Source organism: Stegostoma tigrinum, chromosome 15 (assembly GCF_030684315.1).
Source record: "Stegostoma tigrinum isolate sSteTig4 chromosome 15, sSteTig4.hap1, whole genome shotgun sequence".
Classification (NCBI taxonomy): domain Eukaryota; kingdom Metazoa; phylum Chordata; class Chondrichthyes; order Orectolobiformes; family Stegostomatidae; genus Stegostoma; species Stegostoma tigrinum.
Genome location: NC_081368.1, coordinates 34,397,569 through 34,425,344, shown reverse-complemented (window position 1 = coordinate 34,425,344; position 27,776 = coordinate 34,397,569). Strand labels below are relative to the sequence as shown.

General features: G+C 42.0%; 1 protein-coding gene across 1 annotated transcript; it reads right to left on the bottom strand.

The window, feature by feature from the left end:
* fdx1b (ferredoxin 1b) lies at positions 1 to 27,684 on the bottom strand. Its single transcript, XM_059651280.1, has 5 exons — positions 27,513 to 27,684; positions 27,049 to 27,051; positions 23,464 to 23,588; positions 22,282 to 22,411; positions 1 to 193 (listed from the first exon to the last, which is right to left on the bottom strand). The coding sequence occupies exons 1-5, from the start codon at positions 27,677 to 27,679 to the stop codon at positions 91 to 93; spliced, it is 528 nt and encodes a 175-aa protein (XP_059507263.1). The 5' UTR covers positions 27,680 to 27,684; the 3' UTR covers positions 1 to 90.
* Positions 27,685 to 27,776: the final 92 nt, after the last annotated feature.

Sequence of the window (27,776 nt, the reverse complement as noted above, 5' to 3'; positions counted from 1 at the left end):
TTCTTAATATGGTGTGGCACAGTTTTGTTTCTTCAATGACAGTATTGGGAGTTGTTTCCAAGTTATGCTGATATTGTAAGATGTGCCACATCACTGACCCTTTGATTCTCTGACATCGGACACGTCCTTTGGTATTTTCACAGTTATTCCATCCAAAGACTTCTTTAGACAAATCTGGCAACCCAGACGCGATCTGAAAATGACAAATGGCAGTACTGTGAGAATTTTATGTTATTTTTATTATTATATTTTAGTGCTACTGTTTTCTCTGCTGGAGGAAACGTATCATTTACTTTTGAGATTAATGAGGTTTGAAGAAATATTATCATCAGTAAAGAATACAAAAAGTGATCATTTTACCCAATCTATCAATGTTTAGTAAAGGATTTGTGAAGTTTAGTAAAGAAGAATTGATGCTTGATCTTGATGAACAGTTAAAACTTTCAGTTGGGAAAAATCCAGATTTGTTGAGTGAGTGGGCAAGTACATGGCAGGTAAAGTATAATGTAGCGATTATCCAATTTGGTAGCAAGAACAAGAAGGTGGATTAGGATTTGATTGATAATGGATTGGGAAAGGGGTAGGTGCAACAAGGCTTTGGTGTCCCTACACACCAGTTGCTGTCAGTAAGCACGCAAATGAAGCTGGCGGTGAAGAAGTCAAATGGTGTGTTGGCTTTCATAATGAGAGGATTTGAGTATGGGAGCAAGGATGTCTTTCTGCAATTGTACAGCACCTTGGTGAGACTTCATGTGGAGGCTTTTGGTCTCCTTATGTGATGAAGGATGATCTGGCTCTGTAGGGAGCGAAACAAATGTTTACCAGGCTGATACAGAAGCAGAAATTGCTGGAGAAACTCACACGGGTCTGACAGCATCCATGGGGAGGGAGTAGATTTAATTGTTTAAGTCCGGTAACTCTTCAACAGAATTCAGACTGATACTTAGGATGGTAGAACTGGTGTAGGAAGAGAGATGGGATCATTTAGGGCTATATTCATTGGAGTTTAGACGAACGAAGGTGAATGTCATAGAAACCTCTAACGTTCTAACTGAATTAAACAGGATAAGCATAGGAAACATATTCCTGAGGAGGGATGAGTCCAGAACCAGGGGTCACAGTCTAAGGATATGGGGTAGGCCATTTAGATCTGAGATGAGGAGGAAATTCTTCACCCAGATTGGTGAAACCTTTAGAATTCTCTGTCCCAGAAGGTCAAGTCATTGAATGTACTTCAGACAGAGACAGGTAGGTTCTTGATCAGAAAAGGGATCAACGGTTACAGGGAGAAGATAGGAGAATGGGGCTGAGAAATATATCAGCCATGAGTGAATGGTGGAGCTGATGTGATGGGCTGAGTAGCCTAATTCTGCTTCTATATCTTACGCTTTTCAAGAAGGAATTAGATACAGTTCTTAGGGCTAAAGGCATGAAAGGATATGGGGACAAATCAGAAACAGGGCACAACAGAGTTGGATAATCACTGATGATCATATGGAATGGCAGGGCAGGCTTGAAGGGCTGAATGGGCTACTCCTGCTCCTATTTTCTACAGTTCTCTATTTATCAGAAGCAAAATTGCAAAGTTTGATCTCAAAACAAAAATAACTTAATCTGAACAACCTCTGATCTGAGATGCTAAGGAAGGCTTCTGGTCTTTAGTTGACTGAATGAGTTAGAAAGTAAATATTCTGGCTGGGCTTGTTCTTGAGCTTTCAGAGCCACCCTACATACTTAGCAGTGTTCTCAAATCGTAATCCAATTGCTCTTAGACAGCCCAATATTTCTGAACTGGTTGAAGACTGATGTAACTGAGAAAAATGAAAATTTAACAAAGTCATGTCACACAATTTGTGTTCTGGAGATTGATGCTTGTATTCTGTTCATTGCCACCAGGTGGCAGTTATATTGTATCAGAGACAATGGGAACTGCAGATGCTGGAGAATCCAAGATAAGAAAGTGTGAAGCTGGATGAACACAGCAGGCCAAGCAGCAGCTCAGGAGCGCAAAAGCTGACGTTTCGGGCCTAGACCCTTCATCAGAGAGGGGGATGGGGTGAGGGTTCTGGAATAAATAGGGAGAGAGGGGGAGGCTGACCAAAGATGGAGAAAAGAAGCTAGGTGGAGAGGAGAGTATAGGTGGGGAGGTGGGGAGGGGATAGGTCAGTCCAGGGAAGATGGACAGGTCAAGGAGGTGGGATGAGGTTAGTAGGTGGGAAGTGGAGGTGCGGCTTGGGGTGGGAGGAAGGGATGGGTGAGAGGAAGAACAGGTTAGGGAGGCAGAGACAGGCTGGGCTGGTTTTGGGATGGAGTGGGGGGAGGGGAAGAGCTGAGCTGGTTATATGATGCAGTGGGGGAGGGGACGACATCAGTTACAAGCTGGATGCCTGAGATGGAGACTGAGAGGTCTAGGAAGGTGAGGGATGTGCTGGAGATGGCCCAGGTGAACTGAAGGTTGGGGTGGAAGGTGTTGGTTAAGTGGATGAACTGTTCGAGCTCCTCTGGGGAGCAAGAGGCGGCGCCGATACAGTCATCAATGTACCGGAGGAAGAGGTGGGGTTTGGGGCCTGTGTAGGTGCGGAAGAGGGACTGTTCCACGTAACCTACAAAGAGGCAGGCATAGCTGGGGTCCATGCGGGTGCCCGTGGCCACCCACTTTGTCTGTAGGAAGTGGGAGGAATCGAAAGAGAAGTTGTTGAGGGTGAGGACGAGTTCAGCTAGGCGGATGAGGGTGTCGGTGGAGGGGGACTGGTCGGGCCTGCGGGACAGGAAGAAGCGGAGGGCTTTGAGGCAATCTGCATGCGGCTGGAGGAGGTGGAGGGCGTGGGTGGTGTCACGGACGTAGGTAGGGAGTTCCTGAACCAAAGGAGAGAAAATGGAGTCCAGATAGGTGGAGATGAGTTCGGTGGGGCAGTAACAGGCTGAGACAATGGGTCGACCAGGGCAGGCAGGTTTGTGGATTTTGGGAAGGAGATAGAAATGGGCCGTGCCGGGTTGGGGTACAATGAGGTTGGAGGCTGTGGGTGGGAGGTACCCTGAGGTGATGAGGTCATGAATGGTGTTGGAGATGATGGTTTGGTGCTCGGGTGTGGGGTCATGATCGAGGGGGCGGTAGGAGGAGGTGTCGGAGAGTTGTCGATTGGCCTCAGCGATGTAGAGGTCAGTGCGCCATACTACCACTGCGCCACCCTTGTCTGCGGGTTTGATGGTGAGGTTGGGGTTGGAGCGGAGGGCAGCCCGTTCTGCAGGGGAGAGGTTGGAGTGGGTGAGAGGGGTGGAGAGGTTGAGGCGGTTAATTTCTTGACGGCAGTTGGAGACGAAGAGGTTGAGGGAGGGTAGGAGGCCTGGCAGTTATATTGTGTTTGGCTGTCATGTCCCAGCAATAGAATAACCTGCTGACATTCACTCTGAACCACTGCTGCTTAAAAAAAATATTGGCAGCCATCAAAGCTTTGGAACTTAAGCCTTCACGAGGGAAGCAAATGTGGAAAAATGGATTAGGATTACAACAAATATCATGCACTGTTTAAACTTTATGTTTAGACATCTCACAATGACTGAAATGAGTGTACTTATTAAATAGGACATTGAGAGAGTAATAGGACTGCACTTGGTTCAATTCACTTATGCAAAAAGCTCATATCGCTGGTTTTTGTGATGTGTGTAAATCAAATGGATCTGTTCATGGGCTATGTATCCTGGAATTTTGCTGCTTGACCGAAAGGACATTACTGAAATTAATCAGACAGTTTCACATGGGAGGTCCTGTCTATTGGCATTCCCAATGATACAGTGCTGCAGAGATAGTTTCAAGGTTCCCTTAGCAGTCAGTTAAATTTGATAATACTTGACAGGGCAAGGGTAAATCTTGTTTGATAATAGTAGTTAAAGTATCAAGTGTAATTGTCTAAGTTTTTTTTGTAACATAAGATTTTTTATTCCATTCAGTTAGTTTCAGTAGTGAATACTCACAATTTTGTTTTAATAAGAAATAAATATCCTTTTCTGCTTCATCTCAACCTTATAGGAGTGACAGACACTGAGGAATTTTAACCTGAAATATTGAGTGAGTTTTTGAAGTGGATAGCCCTTTGAGAAATGTGAACGGCTGCGTTTTGGAAAGGCAAATCAGGGCAGGACTTATACACTTCTTGATAAGGTCCCAGGGAGTGTTGCTGAACAAAGAGACCTTGGGGGTGCAGGTTCATACTTCCTTGAAAATGGAGTTGCAGTAGACAAGGTAGTGAAGAAGGTGTTTCGTATGCTTGTTTTTATTGGTCAGTGCATTGAGTCAGGCAATGGCTGTACAGGACATTGGTTAGGCCATTTTTGGAATATTGCATTCAATTCTGGTCTCCCTGCTATAGGAAAGATGTTGTTAAACTTGAAAGGATTCAGAAAAGATTGACAAAGATATTGCCAGGGTTGGAGGGCTTGAGTTATAGGGAGAGGCTGAATAGGCTGGGGCTATTTTCACTGGAGTGTCGCAGGCTGAGTGATGACCATATAGATGTTTATAAAATCATGAGGGGCATGGATAGGGTAAATAGTCATGACATTTTCCCCAGGATAGGGGAATCCAAAACCATACGGCACCGGTTTGTGGTGAAGGGGAAAGAATTAAAAAGGTACCTGAAGGGTAACATTCTCACACAGAGGGTGGTGTCTGTATGGAATGAGCTGCAGAGGAAGGAGGCTGGTACAATTATGACATTTAAAAGCCATCTGGATGGGTATATGGATAGGAAGGGTTTAGGGGGATATAGCCAAATCCTGACAAGTAGGACTAGATTAATTTAGGATACCTGGTCAGCATAGACTGAGTTGGATCGAAGGGTCTGTGCTGTACATCTCAATGACTCTATTGGAGATAGTAAGAACTGCTGATGACTCTATTACTTTAAGCCAACAGCAGTGACCCAATTTTGTCTTTAGGTTCACAATGTTCTGTCTGGGGGATACTCAATCTGGAGTAATGGATTATCAATTATAATATGAATAACAGCAATTAACAACTGCTTTATAGAGGTTTTTTGAACTAAGTCTGAGACTGCAGATCTCCTGGGATTCTGGAAATCATCTGTGAGAGAAAGACAAATGAACTCCTGGATTGAAGGCACTGCACAAAAGGCAAGATATGCAGCAGCGATAGCACCAACAGTAGGAGTGGCAACAAACGTCTCACTCGCCAGCTGCCGTACAGGAGAAAGGGGGTGAGCACAGAGGTGCAGTATGCAAGAGGCAGTACATCCAACACAGATTTTACACCACTGTCTCAAGAGGCTCAATAGCGATCAGCAGCATCCTGGAAGAAGGCTGCCTGCCAGCCAATGCACACCCGTTAGGCACAGAATGTCACACCGCGGCTTTGCATTTCTTTACCTATAGGGATCTGCGAGAGGTATTTACATAATCTTGTTTTCTGTTACCCACACATTTAATGCAAAGTGGTTGAATGCCAGAAATTGTGCACAATTTGTAAATGATGGAGCCAATGAGATTAAGTGGCTTTACGACACTGGCTAGTTTCTTTCAGATCCAGGAAGTCATCAGTTGCATATAAGGATCTCAGGTGACGCTCTAGGTTACCCTACGGGGAGGTAAATGGCCTATTGGTATTGCCCAGAGACCCAAGTAATGTTCTTTTACCTTCCCTGGTCTGGCCTAAATGGAATACAGCATTGTGGCTGTATCTTAACTGTCCTTTGATATAGCCTAGAAGCTTACTCAGTCGTGTCAACGCTAGAAAGCCTCAAAAAATGAATTAAATGAGCAGATCACCAGTACTGACTAAGGACACTAGTACTGACATTGCTAAACATCGCCCTGTCAATCTTGCAAAATCCTCCCTCCCAAACTCTGGCACTACTACCAAAATGGTACGGCAACAGCCTGACATAGTCATACTCACAGAATGTCCTACTAGCAGCACTGACCCAGTAGAGATGGCAGCACAGTAATATACTGTGGGAGTTCTCAACATTGACTCTGGATTGCACAAAACCTCATGACCTCAGGTCAAATATGGGCAAGCAAACCCCCTGCTGAGTACCATATACTGTACCACCTCCCACCCCCAACCTCAGCAATCAATATCTCTCCACATTGAAATCACCTTGGTGAAGCAGTGTGCAGCAATGGCACAGAATATGCTCTGGGTGGTAGACATTGAAGACTGACTCAGCAACATCACCGAGCTGGTCAATAACCAAAATCCATTCCTGTTAGACAGTGCCTTCAGCAAGTTGTGGGGGAACCAAAAACAGGGAAAAACATACTTGACCTCATCCTTCTGTCAGCTGCAGATGCATTTGTCCACGATAGTATTGGCATGAGTGACCACTGCGCATTTTTGCGGAGAGTAGGTCCTGCCTTCAGATTGAGAATACCCTCTATCATAGCTTGTGGCACAATCGCCATGCTAAATGGAACAGATCTAACAACTCAAGAATGTGCATTGATGAGGTGCTGTGAATCATAAACGGCAGCAGAGTTGTATGCTGTACAATCTGCAACCTCACGGCCCAGCATATCCCCATGCAACCACTACCAACAAGCCAGGGGATCAACCCTGGTTCAATGGAGAGTACAGGAGGGCATGTCAAAGGCAGCAGCAGACACACTCAAAATGAAGTGTCAACCTGCTGAAGCTAAAGAAAAGCAGAACTGCCTGTACGCTGAACAGCATTGGCAGCAAGTGATTGACAGAGCTAAACAACTCCATGTCCAATGGATTAACATCCAGCCATGACTGGTGGTGAACAATGGAAGAGTAGGGGTATACCAGGGTCCGACAACTGGGAGACATGGCTCTTGGAAGCTCACTGAGCTCAGTTTGGAGTGGGGCCACTGTAGTTAGCTCAATGGCTGGAGCCCTGGGCCATGTGCAGCATCGGGACTGGTGATTTCTGTCCCTGGTTCTGGAGGAAGATGGTGGAGACTGAAGTAGTTCTTCACAGGCAGAGGAAGAGAGGAAGTAACCTGAGGAGTAGAGGAGGAAGGATATGATGTAGTAAGTGTACCTATAGTTCACTTAGCTGGCTGAGGTGGGGCAACCTTTTCATGGATCAGTTGCACTGAAATAGCAAATTATTCTGACAACAATATTTTAAACCCATGTCGCACCCACCAAAACCACCCAGCACCCGTTTCCCCCTCCCCCCAACATAAAGCAGTCCTGCATAAAACTGAGTAACTCTGTGAAAAACACCCATTGGTTGTCTTGAACTCTTGCCATATCATTTAACACAAATAAGGCTACTTGCCAGACAAAGATAAATGGATAAAGGGGAAATGTGTAAAAGGTTATTTTAATATTATAGAAAAGTTAAGTCTAAATGTAACAATATTGAACAGTGTGTGCGGTGAAGGGTGGGGTTAAAAATGTTATGCTGCTCACAAGAACAGGAGATGGGATCTGTGAGATGACAGAATGAAGCGAGATATAAAGTGTGAATGTTGCAGTTCCAGGCTGAGTTACAGAGGTAAAGCCAAAGGATTGTTTGTGGTGTATCAGGCAACGCACTAGCTGGATGAACAATGTCTAACTTCTAGTGCATTTTCATGCCACTAATACACAAAGAATAAAACTAAAGAATAGAAGTAAGTTCTACTTTCAAGATAAAATCAGTGGTGCATGAGAATTTTACAGTAGCTGGTTCACGTTTGCTTAAAGTTGGTGTGCACCAAGCAGCTTTGTGCAGTTTTGTCTGAGATCAGTAGTTTTCTGTATTAAATTATTCAGTATAAGGGAGGGAAGCAGGAGAATGGCAGCCTGCAGGGAGTCTCGGGATCAGCAAAGATGAGACAGTAGTGAGGGAGGGATAGAGGACGCATATGCAATAGGTTTGGGGCAAGATGGATGATGCCATTTGTAGCTTCTATGGAAGTTATGCATCACAACATCTGCCATAAATATCAGGTTCTGTTGAGTCAAAAATCTTGAAGTTTATTCATGATCCTAACAATTTGTAAGGTTACAAAATCACAGACTTACACATAGAATCCGGGTTGTGACGGAATGACACATAGAGTGTAAAAACAGAAAGGAATCAGGAACAAAAACAGAAATTGCTGGAAGAGTCCAGTAGGTCTGCCTTCATCTGTGAAGGAAAAAACAAAGTTAATGTTTCAGGTCCGGTGACCCTTCCTCAGAACAGGTGCAGCCAGACCTGCTGAGTTTTTCTAGTAACTTTGTTGCTGTTGTGACACATAGAGTGTGACTGAAAGCAAGCCAGGTATTTTTATATCAGAAAGCCACAGCTTGTGATCACGTCAACTGTCTTAAAATTACCAGCCTGTCTGGTCTGGAATCTCTGCCATGGTAGAGCAGAGGTGTGGAAGACAGATCTAAGGGAGGACAAAGGAAATAGGAAGGAATGTGGAGCAGTGGAAGAGGGATCCAGGGGATGACAGAAGGTAGCTTGTGAGCATGGAGGAATGAAGTGGGAAGGGATAACAAGGTGTAGAGCTGGATGAACACAGCAGGCCAGGCAGCATTAGAGGAGAAGGAAAGCTGACGTTTTGGGTCTGGATCCTCTCATGAAGTGGGAAGGACCTGGTTATTAGACATATTTGGGTGCAGAGGTGGTGGGCACAGGCAATAAAAGAAAAGGGATCAAATGAGCAGTGTGTGAAATCTAAAAATGAACCCACAGTGTGTTGGCTGACATAATTCTTACAGGGCTTTGAGTTCACACTTCAATGATGTCCTGAGGATGACGTACACACTGTCTTTTAAATTGTGTGGAAGGAAGGGCCAGTTGAGCTTGCCAGTTCAGCCATGTCCTACATCAGGCAAGTATAGCACTGGACAATTACCATGCAATAAAGTGTGAACAAGAAAACACAACTTTATTTCTTCTGGAATAAAGGAAATGTCTCAGATCTCCTTGTAACCATCAATGTGTGCGAACCATGAAGGGAATCAGTACATTCATTTCTCTAAGCTAGCCGCAACGAAGAATAGTGGCACACATTGAGTAAACCCAATGTAATATGAAAGATTCATAGGTGAAATTCTTGAAAAATATCCATTGACCAGGGGACTACAGTCCATCAATAGCTGCTGCATGGTCAGTGCTTTCTCCCTTCTGGTTTGTGCCACAAAATCCTTCCCAACATATAAGTAAATGTATCATTTACAGGTTGATAGACTGTAGCTAGTGCCATACAGCAAGGATCAATGCTTGAGCCTCAGATGTCTACAATGTCTATCACTGAAGTCGACGAAGGAACTGAGGACAATGTATCCAGGTTTGCTGGTGATACAAATATAGGCAGAAAGTGAGCAGTGAGTAGAATGCAAAAAAAAAGCTTGCAAAGAAATATCAACAGGTTAAATGAGTGGACAGGAGCTTGATAAAAAAAAATAACGTGGAAAGGTATCCGTTCTGGAAGGAAAAATAAAAAGTAAGAATATTTTTAAAAGATGACAGACTAAGAAATGTTAGTGTTCATATACCTGAATTTCACTACCTTTCTGTGATTCATATGCAATGTGCTAGTACAGCAAGCCATTAGGAGGACAAAGGGCGTGTGAGCATTATTTGCAAGAGTTTGGAGCGCAAGAATGAAACAAAAGTCTTTCTGAAATTGTGCAGAGTGTCATGTTACCACATCTGAGTATTATGTATTATCTGCTCCTCCCTACCCAGGACAGGATCCAGTTGTCTTGAGGGGAGGGTAATGAAGGATCACTTGATTACTCCCTGGAATGAACAGGGATCCTTGCCTCTCCTGGTCTTTCCTCCCACAGCCAAGCTGTCTTACCAATACCTCTCCCTGAGTCTGCCTGGCACAAACCCAACTCGCTTGATTCTGAGGATATACCCCTGCTGCGCCCCAACTTCCAACCCCTGCCTTGTGTTTGGCATCATTCATGGAATCTCTGCACTAAATTCAGCACTCTGTCTTCTGTTCCCTAACCAACTCTTAATCCTTACTAATAAATGTTTGCTTATCCAATGAGCATTTTGTGTAATAATCTCTTGTGTTATACCTTATCAATTTTTAAAAAAAATTCAACAATATTATATACTTTACTATTCTCCTTTATTGGCCCTGCAAGATGGAATTAGAAAGATCTTTACCTGATTCGTCAAATACAATTTCCATTTTATTAATTCATTCTATTAGTCTTCAAGTGCTCTATTTCCATGTCCCTAGCAGCTTCTTACTCTTTACCTAGCAGTATAAGTGGAGAGAGAAATGAACACTAGTGATAGCAATGGAATGCATTGTTGAAGGACACCGTTAGAACTGTGTGTGACATTGTATTAAGGTGAGGGTGAATGTACATGATGGATGGTCAGTTGAAAATGTCGGGAGAAACTTTGCATAAATAGATGGACATATCCGTAAGTCACATTTGTAGAATGATGTGCAGAAGTATGATTGAGAAAAAGACAGTGAAGGGTTTGGTCGAGAAGAACATCAAAACTTTGCCATGGCACTCACCTTTCCTGATCTGATTAAGTTATTAAATCTCTTCTAAGCTTCGGACCTTGCTGCTCTATCTTCCAGAAGTTACAGTTGCTAGCCTGCTCAATTTTTCCCCATCAGACAACTTGACCAAACCAAGTATATATCTAAAAAAACCTTCTATAAACTGCTGCCAATGAATGCGTTCCTTCCTGAAATAAGGAGACCAATAATTTACGCTACTCCAATGGGGTGGCGTGGGGCAGCACGGTATCTCAATGGTTAGCATTGCTGCCTCACACCATCAGGGACTCAGCTTTGATTCCAGCTTCTGGTGACTGTCTGTGTGGAGAGTGCACATTCTCCCCAGGTCTGTGTGGGCTCCTCCGGGTGCTCCAGTTTCCTCCCTCATTCCAAAGATGTACAGCTTAGGGTGGATTGGCCATGCTAAATTGCCCATTGTGCCCAGGGATGTGAAGGCTATGTGGATTAACCATGGGAAAAATGCAGGGTTACAAGGATAGGGCAGGCATCTGGGTGGGGGACTTCAGAGGGGTGGTGTGGACTTGATGGGCCAAATGGCCGGCTTCCACACTGTGGGGATCCTATGATCCTCCATGGCATCGGCAATGAACTGTATAACTGAAGCATAACTTATTTACTTATGTATTCAATTCCACACACAGTAAACAATAATATTTTATTTGCTTTCCACAAAGTATACATTTGTATACTTGCGGCTAACCTTTTGTAATTCTTGTACTATATGACCCAAATCCTTTTGCACCTTAGAGATTTGTAATCTCTCATTATGTAGACAATATGGTTCTTTTTATATTCTTCCAGCCAAATGGACAATTTTACATTTGCCCGCATTATATTCCATTTACACAGTGCAATCACTTAACATAGCTTTTGTAACCTTCTCTACAATTACTTTCATGTCAGCAACAATTTTATCAACCATACCTCTATCCATTCTTCCTTGGCAGTTATAAACTGTAAATGTTGAGACCACAGCACAGTCCCTGTGGCAGACACTTTGTTGTATCTTGCCAAATTTAAAAAGTCCTATTGATGCCTACACTCTGATTCTTTGGCATGAGGACCATCAGGATCCAGGCACCTGTCAGCTCACAGCTCAAAGCAATTTGCTCAATACCATTTCCCTGATGGTTGTAATTATCTGGAATTCCTCCTTCCATTCCATTTCCTCGTTTACAACTATTTCTGGTTTATCACTTTTGTGCTCTGAAGTGAAGAGCCATGCAAAGTATTTGTTCACCCACCATCACCTTATTGACCATTATTAATTCCAGATTCACTTTCCAAAGAACCAACGGTCATTTTGTTAACTCTTTAGTTTTAAAAATACCTACAGAATATCTTAAGATTGGTTTACATATTTCTAAATAACTTTTTTCATACTTAATTAATCATAGAAATCATGATAGAATCCCTCCAGTGTAGAAACAGGCCCTTCAGCCCAACAAGTCCACACAGACACTTGGAGTATCCCACCCACACCCGTCCCCCTATAACCCACGTAATCTACACATTCTTGGGCACTAGGGGCAATTTAGCATGGCCAATCCACCTAGCCTGCACATCTTTGGACTGTGGGAGGAAACCGGAGCACCTGGAGGAAACCCACGCAGGCACAGGGAGAATGTGCAAACTCCACTCAGACAGTCATCCAAGGCTGGAATCAAACGCGGGTCCCTGGTGCTGTGTGGCGACAGTGCTAACCACTGAGCCACCGTGCCGCCCCAACAGAGATGCCAGCGTAGGGCCTGAACCTACGATTCTGAGATTAAGAATCTCATGCCCTATCCATTGAGCTAGCCGGGGATCCTTTTCCCTTTTATTAATCTTTTAGTCATTCTTTACCTTTTATCATGTTCTGCGCAATCTTTTGACCTTCAACAGGTCTTTGCACAATTATATGGTTTTTCTTTAATTTTGATAATACTTTTAACTTTTTTAGTTGACCACATTCCTCCTTTTGATTATTTTCTTTGTAATTGAAATGTATCTATTCTGTGTAATCTAAAATAGTCTCTTTAATGTCTGTTGTTGTGTCTGTATTGGTCTGTCTTTTAACTTAATTTGCCAATTTATCTTAGCCTAGTTCAGCATTCATGCTGTCATAATTGCCTTTTCTTCTTGGTCCCACTCTTCTCTCCCGTAAACTAAATGTAAAATTGAATCATATTATGATTGCTTCCACTTTGAGGTACCTTCCCTATGATATGATTTGTTAATCCTATCTCATTGCACAATACAAGCTCTAGTACAGCTTGCTCTGTATCCTAAACCATCCTAAAAACATCTTACAAACTCTTCATATAAATTAACTTTGCCCACGTGATTGTTTCCGTCTATACATAGATCAAAACCCCCATGCTTGTCACATTATCTTTCCAATGAGTGGCCATTAATTCTTCCTTTCTAAGCCATTCTACAATATAATTACTGAGATGAAGCTTGTACCCCACACTCACAAGTAACTCCCTGCCTTTATCAGTTCTCAACTCTATCTAAACCATGTCTAAATCCTGGGTTCCTGAGCTTGGGGTGTTCCCCACTTGGTGCTGATGCGATAATTGGTTGACGGAGTTACCCCTCCAACTTTCCCCATCTCCACTCCTTCCTAAATGTTACGTACGCTTTCCAATCAATGTTATTCTGCAGATGTGCCTCTGTGCTGGCTATCACATTATATGTGTTAATTCCAATTTGTGCTATCAGTTAATCTGTTTGTTTCAAACATGCACCCAGTTGTTAGTTTTATCTCTTTATTATTTTTGTCATGGCCAGACTTATCCCCTCAGCTGTTCCCCTTAGTTGAAGGGTCAAATTAATACGTTTCTTGCTCTCAAATCTTTTATTTATCACATCTTCCCAAATTTTGTTCCTTGTCCTATTATTTAGTTTAAAACTCTCTCTACATCTCTCATTCTGTTCACTAAGACAAAAGCCCAGCACATCGCAAGTGTAGCCTGTCCAAATAGTACATCACCCACCTACCCAGCACATTTGTCCCCAAGACTCATTTCCTCACAGTGGCTGCCCCAGATCTAGAGGGATATCAGTGATACATGGTGTTGCCTTGCAACGTCATGAGACCATTGGTGGAATGTTTTTCTATGTTGAGACAGCTGAATGATCCTTCTCACTGGGTTCCTTTAAATACCTCGGCTAAAATAGACCCACGCCCATCATCATCACACTTACTTGTATCACTTGTTTGGGAAACTCAGAAGTCAGATGTTTCTGTAGTGACTCAATTGTGGCAATGGTTTATGATATATCATTACCTGGAAACTTGGTTCTGAAGTGGATAGAACCAGTAGTTTGATATGTATTTCTACATTGTGTGGGTTAAGAAGGGAAAGATCTAGTTTTTGTTTCAGTTTCATTTTTGATTAGTTCTATGGATGCTGCCAGATTTGTCTGGAAATGTCTTTAGATGCAATTAAAGGAAGTTTAAAAATATCCTTGAGGAAAATAGTTCAGTGCTTTGGAAAACATACTCAATAACTAGTAGGAATTTCAAGGAACAGAGGGATCTTAGAGTTCTTAACATCAGATCCCTGAAGGTGGCAGGACAGGCTAATAGGGTGATAAAAATGGCACACGGGAAACTCGCCTTCATCAGTCATAGCATTGATTATAAGAACAAGGAAGTTATGTTGGAGCCGTACAGAGCTTTGGTTAGGCCACTATAGGAGTACGGTGCAGTTCTGGTCACTGCACAAGACAAAAGAGGTGACTGTACTAGAGGGGGTGCAGTGAAGATTCAGCAGGACATTGCCTAGGATGGAGCATTTCAGTTATGAAGAGAGGCTGGGAAAACTTGGGTTGTTTTCCTTGGAACAGAGAAGGTTGAGGCGATAGAGATGTATAAGATTATGAGGGGCATGCACAGGGTGGATAGAAAGCAGCTGTTCCCCTTAGTTGAAGGGTCAAGAACAAAGTGACAAACTTGTAAAATGAAAGGCAGGAGGCTTAGGGTGGATTTGAGGAAAATGTCTTTCACCCAAACCGTGATAGGGTTCTGGAGTGGACTGTTTGGAGGCTAGTTAAGGCAGGTAACCTGACAACCTTTAAAAAGTACTCAGGCGAACACCTGTAGTGTTATAACATTTAAGGTTATGAGCCTAGTGTGGGAATATGGGACTAGTGTAGGTAGTAGTGCATTTTTGGAGGTAAGGATTCAATGGGCTGATGGGCCTCTTCTGTCCCCTCTTTAAGGAGAAAAAGGGTGAGAAAAGTTTCTTTGCTTGTTATTTCCTTAAAAACTAGGTGCATAAAAACAACCAGTTGGGCTGTGTTGGTCACGTTGATGGATTAATTGAACTGCAGTGAGATGCATTCACAGTCCTTCAGGTCCTGCTGTTGTTCCTGAAAGATACCTTTGCAGAAAAATTCCACCTTTCTTGCTACAGTGGAAGCAGCAAGTGACAAGCACTGGTTTGATGTCATTGTTTCTTCTTTGTTCTTAAAGTGTTTAAATAAAGAGTCAACAGCTCAGCCATTGCTCTTTTAGTTACTCTGCCATCTGTGAATAATTTCTTGTGTTTTTCCTGCCAGGAGATGGCAAACATGAAATAATGCTTCAATGTAGGCCATTTCAACGCCTCCTCCCATTCTTTTGATGACATGTCCATCATCGGCCTCCTGCAGTGCCACAATGATGCCACCCAAAGGTTGCAGGAACAGCAACTCATATTCCGCTTGGGAACCCTGCAGCCCAATGGTATCAATGTGGATTTCACAAGCTTCAAAATCTCCTCTTCCCCCTACCTCATCCCAAAACCAGCCCAGTTCGTCCCCCCCGCTCCACTGCATCACACAACCAGCCCAGCTCATCCCCTCCCCCCACTGCATCCCAAAACCAGCCCAGCCTGTCTCTGCCTCCCTAACTGTTCTTCCTCTCACCCATCCCTTCCTCCCACCCCAAGCCGCAGCTGAAGTAAAGAAAAGTGTAAGTCTACAGAAAACAGACAGTGTTCTCTTGTAGGAGTCTGCCCGGACTTGATGGGATGAACAACCTCTCTGTTTTTAGTTCTGTGATACGTTGGCTTCACGTATCAGTTCCTAGTATATTTCTAATTCATTTGTTTGCATTGTCACCACAAAACCTGCTTGACCCTGCAATAATAGAACATCTGGGCCAAATTCAAACATGATCTAACAAGTTGGCAAAGGGTGTTAAAATCACGCAGTTTTCTCTAGCCCTGTGGCTTGTGAAAGCAGCAACGACATGACAATCAATTGTTGCGCGCATGGTAAAGGAATGCAGGTGGGCAGTGAGATCAACTGTCAGAGACTCTGCCATTGATTAGTCAATAATGACATTACTGAACTGAGTCATAGTAGTTGGGGCTCACCTACTGTGAAGGTGCCAAACCAGGTGATCACAATAATTGTGTATAGATTCTCACATAATCAATGCGGTCACAAAGGTGGGCTCATTCCTGATTCTATGATTGGGCGACTTTATTGTAATTATTTAACAAGCATGGTTTGCAACAAAAATTGACTTGTTAAGAGAATTTTGGCAAAGTCCATTGACAGATATAGCTAAGGAAATATCAACAGATGAACTTTACGAACATAAAGTTGTGCCTTTGGAAGAATAAGTTCTCCAGTAGCTAACAAACAAAGCCATCAAAGGGTAATGCAACTATGTTATATTTATATTCAAATGGTAATGTTCAGCCAAATCTAGAAGGAACATTTACACCATCTGATAGGATTGTTTGATCAGTTACGAAGAGGCAATTTTGTCATAAATTTGACTAAAGCTGAACTTGTGAAAGCGAGTGTGATTTATTTGAGCTGTGCTGTGGGACAATGCCAAATAGCACCTCGAAAGAAAAATAGGCAATCTCAGATTTTTCTGTGCCTAAGACAAAACAAAAGGTTTGGCATTATATTGACATGAGTCGGTTATCAGAAGTTTGTTCTGTCTTCTATTGCTAAAATGGCTCCTTTGTCACGCTTGTAAAAGAAAATCAAGAAATTTGAATGCCATATGCCATAGTATGTTGGAACACTTAAAAGCTATACTGGCTGCTGTGCTGGTTTTAGCAACTCCAAAGCCATTTAAGCTGGCTGTTTTTTTAACATTTATTCACAAGATGAAGGCTAGGCAGCATATTTTGCCTATCCCTAATTGCCCAGAGGGGTCTGGAGTCACATGAGAACCAGACTAGATAAGGATGGGCAGTTTCTTTTCCCAAAAGATGTTAGTAGTGGGTTTTTCCAACAATCAACAATAGATATCATTAGGCTCTTATTCCGAGATTTTAATCGAATCCAAATTCCACTATCTGCTATGCCATGATTCAAACCTGGATCCCTAGGACATTACAGAGGTCTCTGGATTAGCAGTCTGGTGATAATACCATCAGGCCATTGCCTTCCCTAATGCCTGCTTTGTTGGAGTTGATGCAGTGTTTTTACAGGAGGATAAGCCAGGGCTTAAAAGGCCAGGCAGTTATTTTTCTCACAAGTTAAATTTGCATCAACAGAAATATTTAACTGTGGTGAAAGGGACTTGGAATTTTCTACTGGCTCCGAAACAATTAAGAAATCTGCAGAGAACTAGTTATGCAGTTTGAAACTCTGACTTTTCTATCAAAGTCTAAAGACAGGAATTTGAGGCTGTTTTGTTGGAATTTAATGTTACGATCATATAATTTGAAGATCTTTCATGTCAAAGGAAGGACAATATTGTATCAAGAGGAAATATGGAAGAAAAGTCACAATAAAAACAGACTTCCGCAGAAAATAATTCTGTAAAATTCATATAATATTGTCATTGTCAAATTGAAATTTGTATGACTACGATAGGTATGGTGATGAGGTATTATCATAGACAAATTAAAATTCTTTTTAAAGATACCTTTCTTGTCACCTTGTGAGAACTAAGTTCAGGATATGTTATTATTATTTGGAAACATTGGCTTCTGAAGTGGACAGACCATGCGCTTTAACTTCGACTAGTATTTCAATATTGAAAGAGTTAAGAAGGAAAGTACATTTTTTGTTTCATTTTCGATTGAGTCTGTGATTGGAACTGGTTGTCTGGAAATGTGTTTATTTGAATTTAAACTTAGTTTTCAAAAAAACCAAAAAAGACTCTCGAGTTCAATTCTTTGGAAGACAATTGTTTGGGTTTATAGAAAAACTTTGGAATGTCACACATGGAGACAGAGATAGAAAAAATGTCTTTTAGAAAGACAGAATCACCCAGAAAACAAGAGAATAGTTTGATCATTCAGAGAGAGGAAAGCCTGAAACTGGAGCAGTATAGTATAATAATCTTCTAAATGATTAAAGATTTAACTGCAACTTAGGCTTGTTTAACACATCCTCATCAATTGTGTGACGCTTTGATCTTTTTCTTGTAAATTGTGTGTTCTATGTGTTTCTTTCTCACTTCACCTGATGAAGGGGCTACATTCTGAAAGCTTGTGTTTTCAAATAAACCTGTTGGACTATAACCTGGTGTTGTGTGATTTCTGACTATGTCCATCCCAGCCCAACACCAACACCTCCAGATCATAGCCTTCAAATCAGTCAGGGCACAACAGAAGAAGTCTTGAGTGGCTTAGTTCAGAACAGAAATGTTGCAGAAACAGAGGGCTTTAAGAGTCTGAGAGGAAGACATCCTACATGGATTTTGAACATATGAATATTTCAGGAGTTAGTAAGCTGTGTTAGCAACATTTTTTAAGGGCATTATGAAGAAACATCAAACAAAGACAGAATTAAGTGAATGCAGACATTTGCAAAAAGACACCAAATCAAGCCATAGCAACTAACAAGTAACTTTAAAGTAGAAACAAGGTGTCTCTTTATTGAGGTTTCAGTATCTGTAAGGTTGTTAGATCATAAAATAAAGGGGCAGAATTAGGTCATTCAGAATTAAGTCATTAGGTCAAAGTCATCTGCTTTGCTGTTTGATTATGGCTGATATATTTCTCGACCTCATTCTTCCGCCTTCTGCCCAGAAGCCTTGATCCCCTTACTGATCAAGAACCTATCTCTATATTAAATACACTCAACGATTTGGCCTCCAAAGCCTTCTGCAGCAATGAGTTCCACAGATTAATCTCCTTATTTCTGTTCTAAAGGACAATCCCTTCACCCTAAGTCTGTGCTTCTGGGAACTTTAGCATATAAACTGATGTTTCCCCAGCCACCATCAGTTCTGAGGAACGGTGACCGGACCCGAAATGTTAACTCTGTTTTCTCCTTCACAGATGCTGCCATACCTGCTGAGCTTTTCCAGCAACTTTGTTTTTGCCCCTGGGAACTCGTCTTCTACTGGCAGAAACATCTTCTCTATGTCTATTCTAACCAGTATGCTGTTAGCTTCAATCAGACCCCCATCATCCTTCTAAGCTCCATCAAGTACAGGCCCCAGAATCCTCAAATGCGCCTCAGTAATGAGCCCTTCATCCTCTGGGTTATTCTTGTTAATCCCCTGTGGGCCTCATCCAATGCCTGCACATATTTCTTTTGATACTGATCCCAAAACCACTCACAATATTCCAAGTGCGATCTGACCAGAGTCTTGTGCAGCCTCAGCAGTACATCTCCACTCTTGTATTCTCTCTCTTGAAATAAACGCCAACATTACATTTGCCTTTCTAACTGCCAACTGAACCTGTGTGCTAACCTTATGAGAATCCTGAACTAGGGACTCAAGTCTCTTTGGGCTTCAGATTTCTGAAGCTTTTTCCCATTTAGAATATAGACTACACATGTATTCTTCCTACCAAAATGTACAAACTCACATCTTGCCATATTAATCCATCTCACTTCTTTGCCCACTCGTCCAGCATGGACAAGTCCTTCTGGAGGCTACTCATTCCTTTAAACTTAGTAGCAATGCCCCTGGTTCCTTCATCCAGATTGTTAATGTATAACATGAATTTTTGTGGTTCCAGTACTGACCCCTATGGAACTCCATTAGTCACCAGCTGCTATCCTGAAAAAGACTCTTTTATCTACACTCTCCCTTCTGCCAGTCAGCTACTCCTCTATCCATGCCAGTACCTTGCCTTTAATGCCACGGGCTGTTATCTTATTTAGCAGCCTCCTATGTGTCACCTTGTCAAAGATCTGCTGGAAATCCAAATAACTCACACTACTGGCTACCCTTTGTCTAACCTGCTCTTTACCTCCTCAAAGAATTCTAAAAGATTTGTCAGGCATGGCCTCCCCTTGATGAAGAAGTGCTAACTCAGCCCTACTTTACCATGCATTTCCAAGTACTTCACAATAACTTCCCAAATAATGGGCTTTAAAATGTTACCAACAACCAAGGTCAGGATAACTGGCCTTTTGTTTCTTATCTTCTGCCTTCCTCCCTTCTTAAACAGGGGTGTTACATTAACCATTTTCCACTCCTCTGGGATCCTTCCCGACTCCGATGATTCCTGAAAGATTACTGCCAATGCCTCTACAATCTCCTCAGCTGTTTCCTACAGAACTCTGGGGTGTAGTCTGTCTGGTCTGGGTGATTCATCTGCCTTCAGACTTTTCAGATTCCCCAGCACCTTCTCCTTACTGATGGCCACCACAGACACCTCTGTCCCCTGATGTTGTTGAAGCTGTTGTATGTATCTGGTGTCTGACAAGCTCAAGGGCTCAGGCTCCTTCAGCATTACCTCCTGGATCCCTCCATGTGCCACGACGCTGAATTTTCCCCTTCCGGCTCCAAGTTTGTCCGCAGCCCAGATGAGCTATCCTGAACCTGGGCACCAGCAGGCAACATAGCCTTTGGGACTCTCCATTCTGGCCACAAGAACGGTGTCTGTTTTCCTGACTATACCATCCCTGATTATAGCTACATCTCTCTTTTCTGTCCCCACTCCTCTCGAATAGTTCCCTGTACCACAGTGCTATGATCCATTTGTTCATCCTCCCAACAGCCTCCACTCTTTTCCACATAGGGAGCAAAAATCTTAATCCTGTGTTAGACAAGTTCTAGGGCTAAGGCTCCTTCAGTATTACCCCTTGGATCTCTCTATGTGCCTTGCTTGTAGCCACACCCTCCTGTCTCTGACCAATGACAAAATTGGTGGTTGTTAATCTAAGAGGTGTTACAGTGCCCTGAATCACAGCATTCAGGTAACTGTCCCACTCCCTGACAAGTTGCACTCCAGCTCATCAATTCTATGCCAGACTTTCTCAAGCTTGCTACAGATATGGTCACTATGAGCCACAATTAGGTCTACCAGCTACCACATCATGCTGTTATAACACATTGCCTGGCCTGACATCTCTATTTTAATTATTTAGTTCTCAGTTTGATTTTTTAAAAATTGTATTAGTCTTTTAGTCTGTAGCCTGTAAATATTTCTCCAATTTACCTTCAATCTGAAAGTAACCTGGATTGATATTCAAACATGTAATGATTTCCTTGCAATGTCAGTCTAGTGCTCAGCCCCTGATCCTGGGCTTCAATTATTCTGTTAAAAAAATAGAACTTTTTATTTTTAAAAAACTACGAGCCAACAAAAGCATGCAATGTTTAGTAGGCATCTTGACAAATACATGAATGGGCAGGGAATACAGCGATACAAACTGCAAAGAGGCAAAAGGCTTTAAGCTTAGAATGGTGTCATGAGTTGGCACAGGCATGGTGGGCTGAAAGGCTTGTTTCTGTGCTACACTATTCTTTGTTCTAGGGCACAAGCAACAAAGTTTTAGATGCCCTGAATGTATGGAGAGTAGAACGTGTCAGACCAGCTAGCAGTGCATGGATAACTGAAAGTAAGGGAAATAGCGGCATGGGCGGAAGTTTTAGCAGTAAAGGAGGTGAGGCAAGGGAAGAGATGTGTGTTGCCATGTAGGTGGGAATAAGTGGTCTTAGTGACAAAAGCTCATTTCAGGGTCAAATGTAGTACTGAGTTTATGAATAGTTTATCAGCTTCAGACCGTTGCCAGAGACGGGGTTACTATCATGACAGGAAGAGAAGAATGTCCTCAGTATTCTCAATGTTCAGTTGAAGGAAATTTATGCTTCCCTGGTAATGGATAAGTAATCTGATAATTTAGAGATAGTCAAGATGATAATGAAGTGGAATTTAGTGTCATAAGTGTACATGTAAACACTGATTCAGTCAGTAAGGTTGATGTTGAGGAGAGGCAAAGGGATTAGAACGAAGGGGCATTCTAGCAGAGGTAACTAAGCATGAGTGGGAAGAGACATCATTGATGATGACTCTATGGCTACAATTAGATAGTTAAGAGTGGAACCAGGTAAACACAGTGTTACCCTGCTGAATGACAATGAAGAGACATTGGAGGAGAATGAATTGATCAATCGTGTCAAACGATAGAGGCAGATTAAGAAGTCTAAGCAGGAATTGTTTATTTTTGTCATAGTCACATAGAATGCCATTTGTGACTTTGATAAGAATCATTCAAGCACAGTGGTGGAGACGGAGTCCTGATTGGAGGGATTCAGGAATTGTGTCCTAGGAAAGCTGTGATGAAGGCATTGTTTCATGCTTAATGTGCCAAATTGCCATTCTCAACAAATATCACTCTACAAAGTTCATTGTTTTCCAATGATTCCTAGTGGAAAGTAGATGTCAGTTGAGCACAAAGTTAGGCTCAGTTATGATCTCTCCATAGTTGAATGATGTGCTGTACTCCTGGATTCACACATCTGGGGCATGATACTAGGCAGCATGCTAAACTCACAAACCTGCCATTCCGCACATTTGGCGGTGAGGAGGAAAGTGTAAAAATACCCTTGTATTTGAAAGTAATTTGTATACAATTATCTATCATCATTTGAAGGCACACTTAGAATGCATTTCTTACGAGCGAGTAAGTCCAAAGGCTAAATCCAACATATCCATTTCTTCATCTGTAATCTCATCCAAATTCTCAAAAACCTCCTTGTCAAAGATGACATGGCATGTTGAACAAGCCAGGGTTCCTTCACAGGCACCTGCAGTAATAACACAAGTTAGGCTGCTTTTGCTTTTTTCCAAATTTCTTACCTGAATGATCTGGCCTTGTTAAGGTCTAGTTCCACACAAGCATTGGAAGCCCTCCCCGTATCTCATAAAGGTGGCCTTTATTTCTCTGTAAGTCTGAACAACATTGGATCAAGGAGAACATTACAGTCATGCCTGATCCTGCCTCACCTGACTTCCACACAAGTTGACTTTGTGGCACTGAATAGTGATCTGACAGTGGATCCTCGTTAATGACTTGCTGGCAACTGTTTAACTGTTGCAATTTAATCATTTTCATTTCTTTACATCTGTTTCCATGTTTGGACCTGTTTCTTTGTTTGTATTCAGGCTTATCCTGAGATGATTTATCCCAAACACAAGGAAGGAGATTGTCAGAGCATTAAATTTGGGAGGCTTTTCTCTGCCAACGCAGGACGGAGAGGGAAGATGTACGCGGAAGGATTAGAACTGAAATGGTATTCCAGGTAGAATGGTAAGGTTCATGGGGCTGTTGTAGAAGGTAAAATGGATGGTCAGAAATATCTGCTTAATTTGAACTTTATTTTGTGATGGGCAACATGGCAGGTGAGATCCCCTACTGCAGCTCAATTGGGAAGAATGGCCACCAAGGCAAGGTGCAAGATGGTGACTGGTGACTGGTGCCTATGGAACTATGTTTAGTCAAAAATAAAGGCCATCCAAGCAGGAAAAAATTTTCTACAGCACTGGTTTGAAAATTATAACAACAACTTAGCCAGAAATAGTAGGAACTACAGAATCTGGAGTCAGAGAATAACACAGTGTGCACCTGAAGGAACATAGCGGGCCAGGCAATTTCAGACAAGCAGGAAAGTTGACATTTTGGGTCATGACCATTCTTCAGAAATTTCTTGCAATTTGAAATGTCAACTTTCATGCTCCTCTGATGCTGCTTGGCCTGCTGTGTTCCTCCAGCTCCACCCTGTGTTATCTCCAACCACAACTTAACCCATTGGCTGTCTGAGATAGTAGAAGACTGACATTCTGCAGCTTGAACACTCACCAAATCCATTAATATCTAAGTTATTTTTGATCACAACATCAAGCAGACTTTCACCCTCCTTTGCCAATACAGTTAATTTTTCATTATCTCGATTGATGAAGTGCACCATCAGTTTTTCATCAGATCTGTTGATGAATTAAACAAGAAAACAATGAAATTTCCAGTCAAACCAAAGTTAAAAAGTGCACTCAGCAATTAATTTAAATTCTATAATTACTGGGAATTCAGAACGAGAAGAGCATAGTCATATCACTTGTAAGATAAAGTCATCAGAAGGCTGCTTTCTGATCAGAGAAAGACAACGGGTGTAGGTTTAACCTGAGGACCACCATGTCTCAGGAAAGGGGAAGTTGAGAAGGAGAGTAATCTCAGATGGGGTAGGAACTGAATCCATGCTGTTGGCATCACTCTGTATCCCAAACCAGCTGTCCATCCAAATGAGCTAACCACTGATATATTCAAGTCCAACTATTTTTCTTTGTCTCAACATCTCAGACAATGCATTTAGACAGTCCATTCCGTCCACCCCAACCCTTACTTCCTCAGACATGGAGTGTATCTTTAACTACCTAAGCAGCATGAAGGTGATTTGTCATGAGGTCAAATAGAAAATTATAATTACAATATTTTGGCTTTAAAAACAGTCATGGTATGTGGGTGTCACTGGCAAGGCCCATGTTTATTGCTCATCCTCAGAAACAATATTGCTGGAAAAGCTCAGTAGGTCCAGCAGCATCTGAGGAGAAAATCAGAGTTAACGTTTCGGGTCCGGTGATCCTTCCTCAGTTCAGATTTTCTCTTCACAGATGCTGCCAGACCTCCTGAGCTTTTCCAGCAATATTGTTTTTGTTTATCAACTAGTAAGTGATAAGTTGGCCATTATAAATGGCACACACTACATTTGCAGCAAATAGGATCCTCAACATTCTTCTTTGAAATGTAGGATTAACAGTAAACTTGACTTCTGCTGCAATTTGTATTTGTTTTGTTAATCATCCAGTCTGGCCTATTGAGTGACCTTGGACAGAAATCTCCAACTGAAAAAGTCAGAAAGAGAAATACTTCTTTACAATTAGATTTTAATGAATTAAATTCAAGTTAACAGACAAACATGGAAATAGGCAATAATCCACAAGGATATTTGATTTTAAATTCAGTGCTTTTAGGTGCTTAGATCGACACAAGATGGGACATTTGTATTCAAACAAGTTGCTTCATTTCCAGGGAAGAATCTAGTTTCTACTAATTTATACCATTATGAAGCAAAATCATCCAAAGCAAATGAAATCATTTTCATCACAGTAGTGCTGTGCTTTTTACTAAGGTGAGGCTAGCCATCAATATAGAGATTGCAAAATTAGCACAACAGGATGTACACTCATCAGTGTGATTACTGATAAGAGAGCTGAAGATGATGACAGGAGTTTTGCGTCATTAGAATGCAAGGGCAGGCATATTTATGAGAAGGTTAAAAATGAAGGTAAACTGCAATATCAGCATACAGACAACTTGTAACTCTTTATCAAGGTGAAACATATGTTATATTTTGAAGTTTGTCCTTGTGTCCCAATAAGTTTCATATCAAAACCATGTATTCAATATCAGCAAGGTTGCCTCTTAGATGTAATGGCAGTTCATGTCAAATTTGCCCATAGTCAAGCAGTAGTATCATGGTCACTATGTCCTTCATACATAAATCAACATCAAATTCACAAAAGTTGATGAGAATAAAGTGTAGAGTCTAAAGCATGTTGAAAAATAACTGATGCATATGGCAGTGATAATGGGAACTGCAGATGCTGGCGAATCCAAGATAATAAAATGTGAGGCTGGATGAACACAGCAGGCCCAGCAGCATTTCAGAGCACAAAAGCTGATGTTTCGGGCCTAGACCCTTCATCAGAGAGCTCTGATGAAGGGTCTAGGCCCGAAATATCAGCTTTTGTGCTCCTGAGATGCTGCTGGGCCTGCTGTGTTCATCCAGCCTCACATTTTATTATCTCTGATGTATATGGCAGTGTAGTTTTTGTTGTGTTAGCTTCCTCCCCCAGCCCTGAGCCGATGTTTTAGTCACGTTACTGAAGCATAATTCAGTGCGTGCTGGATGCTTGGCACTGGCACCCTCTAGTCTATCTATCATAAGTGCACACTTGGAAGGAGTTACACTGGGGGCCCTCAACATTGACACTAAACATTATGAAATCTTATGGCATATGGGCAAGGAAACATCCTGCTGGTTATCTTTGTGACAAACGAATGGGAATTTCCTTTGAAGATAACTCAAATCCTTCTTGTATCTAAGACGGTTGACTGTGTCCCATGTGTCAGTGAGTGTTACAATGTAAAATTTACGGTCTCTCTCTGTTGCAGAGAGACATAGGTTTTTATTCTAAAGGAGTCATTGTTTGCAAGTAAGTCCAGAAAGTGAGTGTTGGCAGACACAACTTGAGAAAATAATCCAGGTTAAATTCAGTGCAGTGAAAGGGAATGATGCTATGTAAAAGGTGACAAGTTCTGAATGATACATGAAACTAAATTCCTTGTTGAAGGTCCTGGTGCTTTAAGTGGATATTAAAAAAATTATGGTAGTACTTGTAGATGGGCAGAAAGTTCCTCTGATGTTCTTCAGACCATTTCACTAGACAAACAGTTCATGCCATTGCTGTTATAGAGCCATAAGAGTCATACTGGTGCAGAATAGCAATTCCACTTGATGGGTGACTACACATTCTTGTTAAACAAATGCATGAGGGGCAGAACAGAAAAGCTGTGGATTTATGCACTTCCCCTGTCCACAAAAGTGACTTGGAAAAGCATCAACACTTTATAACAATTCTTACAGAGTGCAATTTAAATTGTTGTGCGAGTATTGCACTTATATTTAAGAAGATGTAGAGAAAACTTCCTAGTTTGCTCTTGTCTTATTACTTGTGAGAAGTCCTTACAAGTATTTTGCAAGGTTTCATACCCAAGATGAAGCAAATAAAGTCAGACCTACATTTATTTAGCAGCTGTTAATCCTTCTCAGAAATGACTAACCACAGACAGCAAGCAAAAAAGCAACAACTAGAGGACAAGATGTAACACAGCGGAACAAATCTGCCAAAAGCATACAATTGGAAGGAGTTACCCTAGGAGTCCTCATTGCTGACACTGAACATTATGAAATCTCATGGCATTAGATCAAATATGGGCAAGAAAACATTCTGCTGGTTATCTTTGTCTCAAACAAAGAGGAATTGTTTTTTAAGATAACTCAAAATGCTCTTGTATCTTAAGATAGCTGACTGTCTCACCATGTGTCAGTGGGTGTTACAATGTAAAATTTACAGTCTGTCTCTGTGGCAGACAGACAGGCTCCCATTGTTTCTTGTGTGCCCATATCAACAACATCTTACCAGGAAGACTCTGGAGCACACCCATCCCCATCGCCTAATGATTACGGTTGTATTCGCAGGCAGCCCTTTATCTAGCTGGCAGCTATGACCTATATTTTTAGTTCAGATGTTTTAAAACCTATTAGGTCTTGTGATGCAGTGGTAGCATCCCTCTCTCTGAGCTGAAACATCTGGGTTCAAGTCCTACCTGCTCCAGGGGTGTGTAATAACATCTCCGGGCAGATTGACTAGAAAATATTGGTTTTAAAAATTGCTTGAGTGAAGGCCTCAAGGTGGAACATCCTCTCTCTCTCTCTCTCTCTGTTACCTGCACAGCAGGCTACAACACCTTTTGTCTGGAGCGCCTCTTATTGCCCTCTAGCTTTGAGAACTGTTAATTGGATGGCAATTGTGTCCTCGGGCCACTAATTGGCCAATCCAGACAAAATTCACACTGGCAACTTATCCCATCATGCTGCAGGGTTGGGACCCAACCTTGGGGATGCGACAAAATCAGAAAATCCGATTCCACCACATTCATATCAGTGTTTAATAGGAGGACAAACTTGCTTACATAAATTTCATTCCAGTGATCGAATTTTATTTGGACTGGTGTTCCCATTCTAATGTCTATTTAGTTTGTTCGAAAAAAAAGCTAGGAATTTGCCTCACCTGTCACCCTCAGATGCAGTAGATGAACAGAAGAATCTTTCCTGCTGGTTCACAGCAGCCCGACAAACCACAACTCTTTTAACTGTCAAAGCTTCGACAATCCATGATTTCCCACAAAGCACACCAGACAGGGATTGCAGCTTGAAAACACCTCGAGCCATCATCATACTGATGTATGTTGGAGAGGCTTGCAGCTTCTGTACTTGACTGGTGTGGATCTTTCCACTTGTGACTTGCTATGGATGCAGATAAGTTTACTTAATA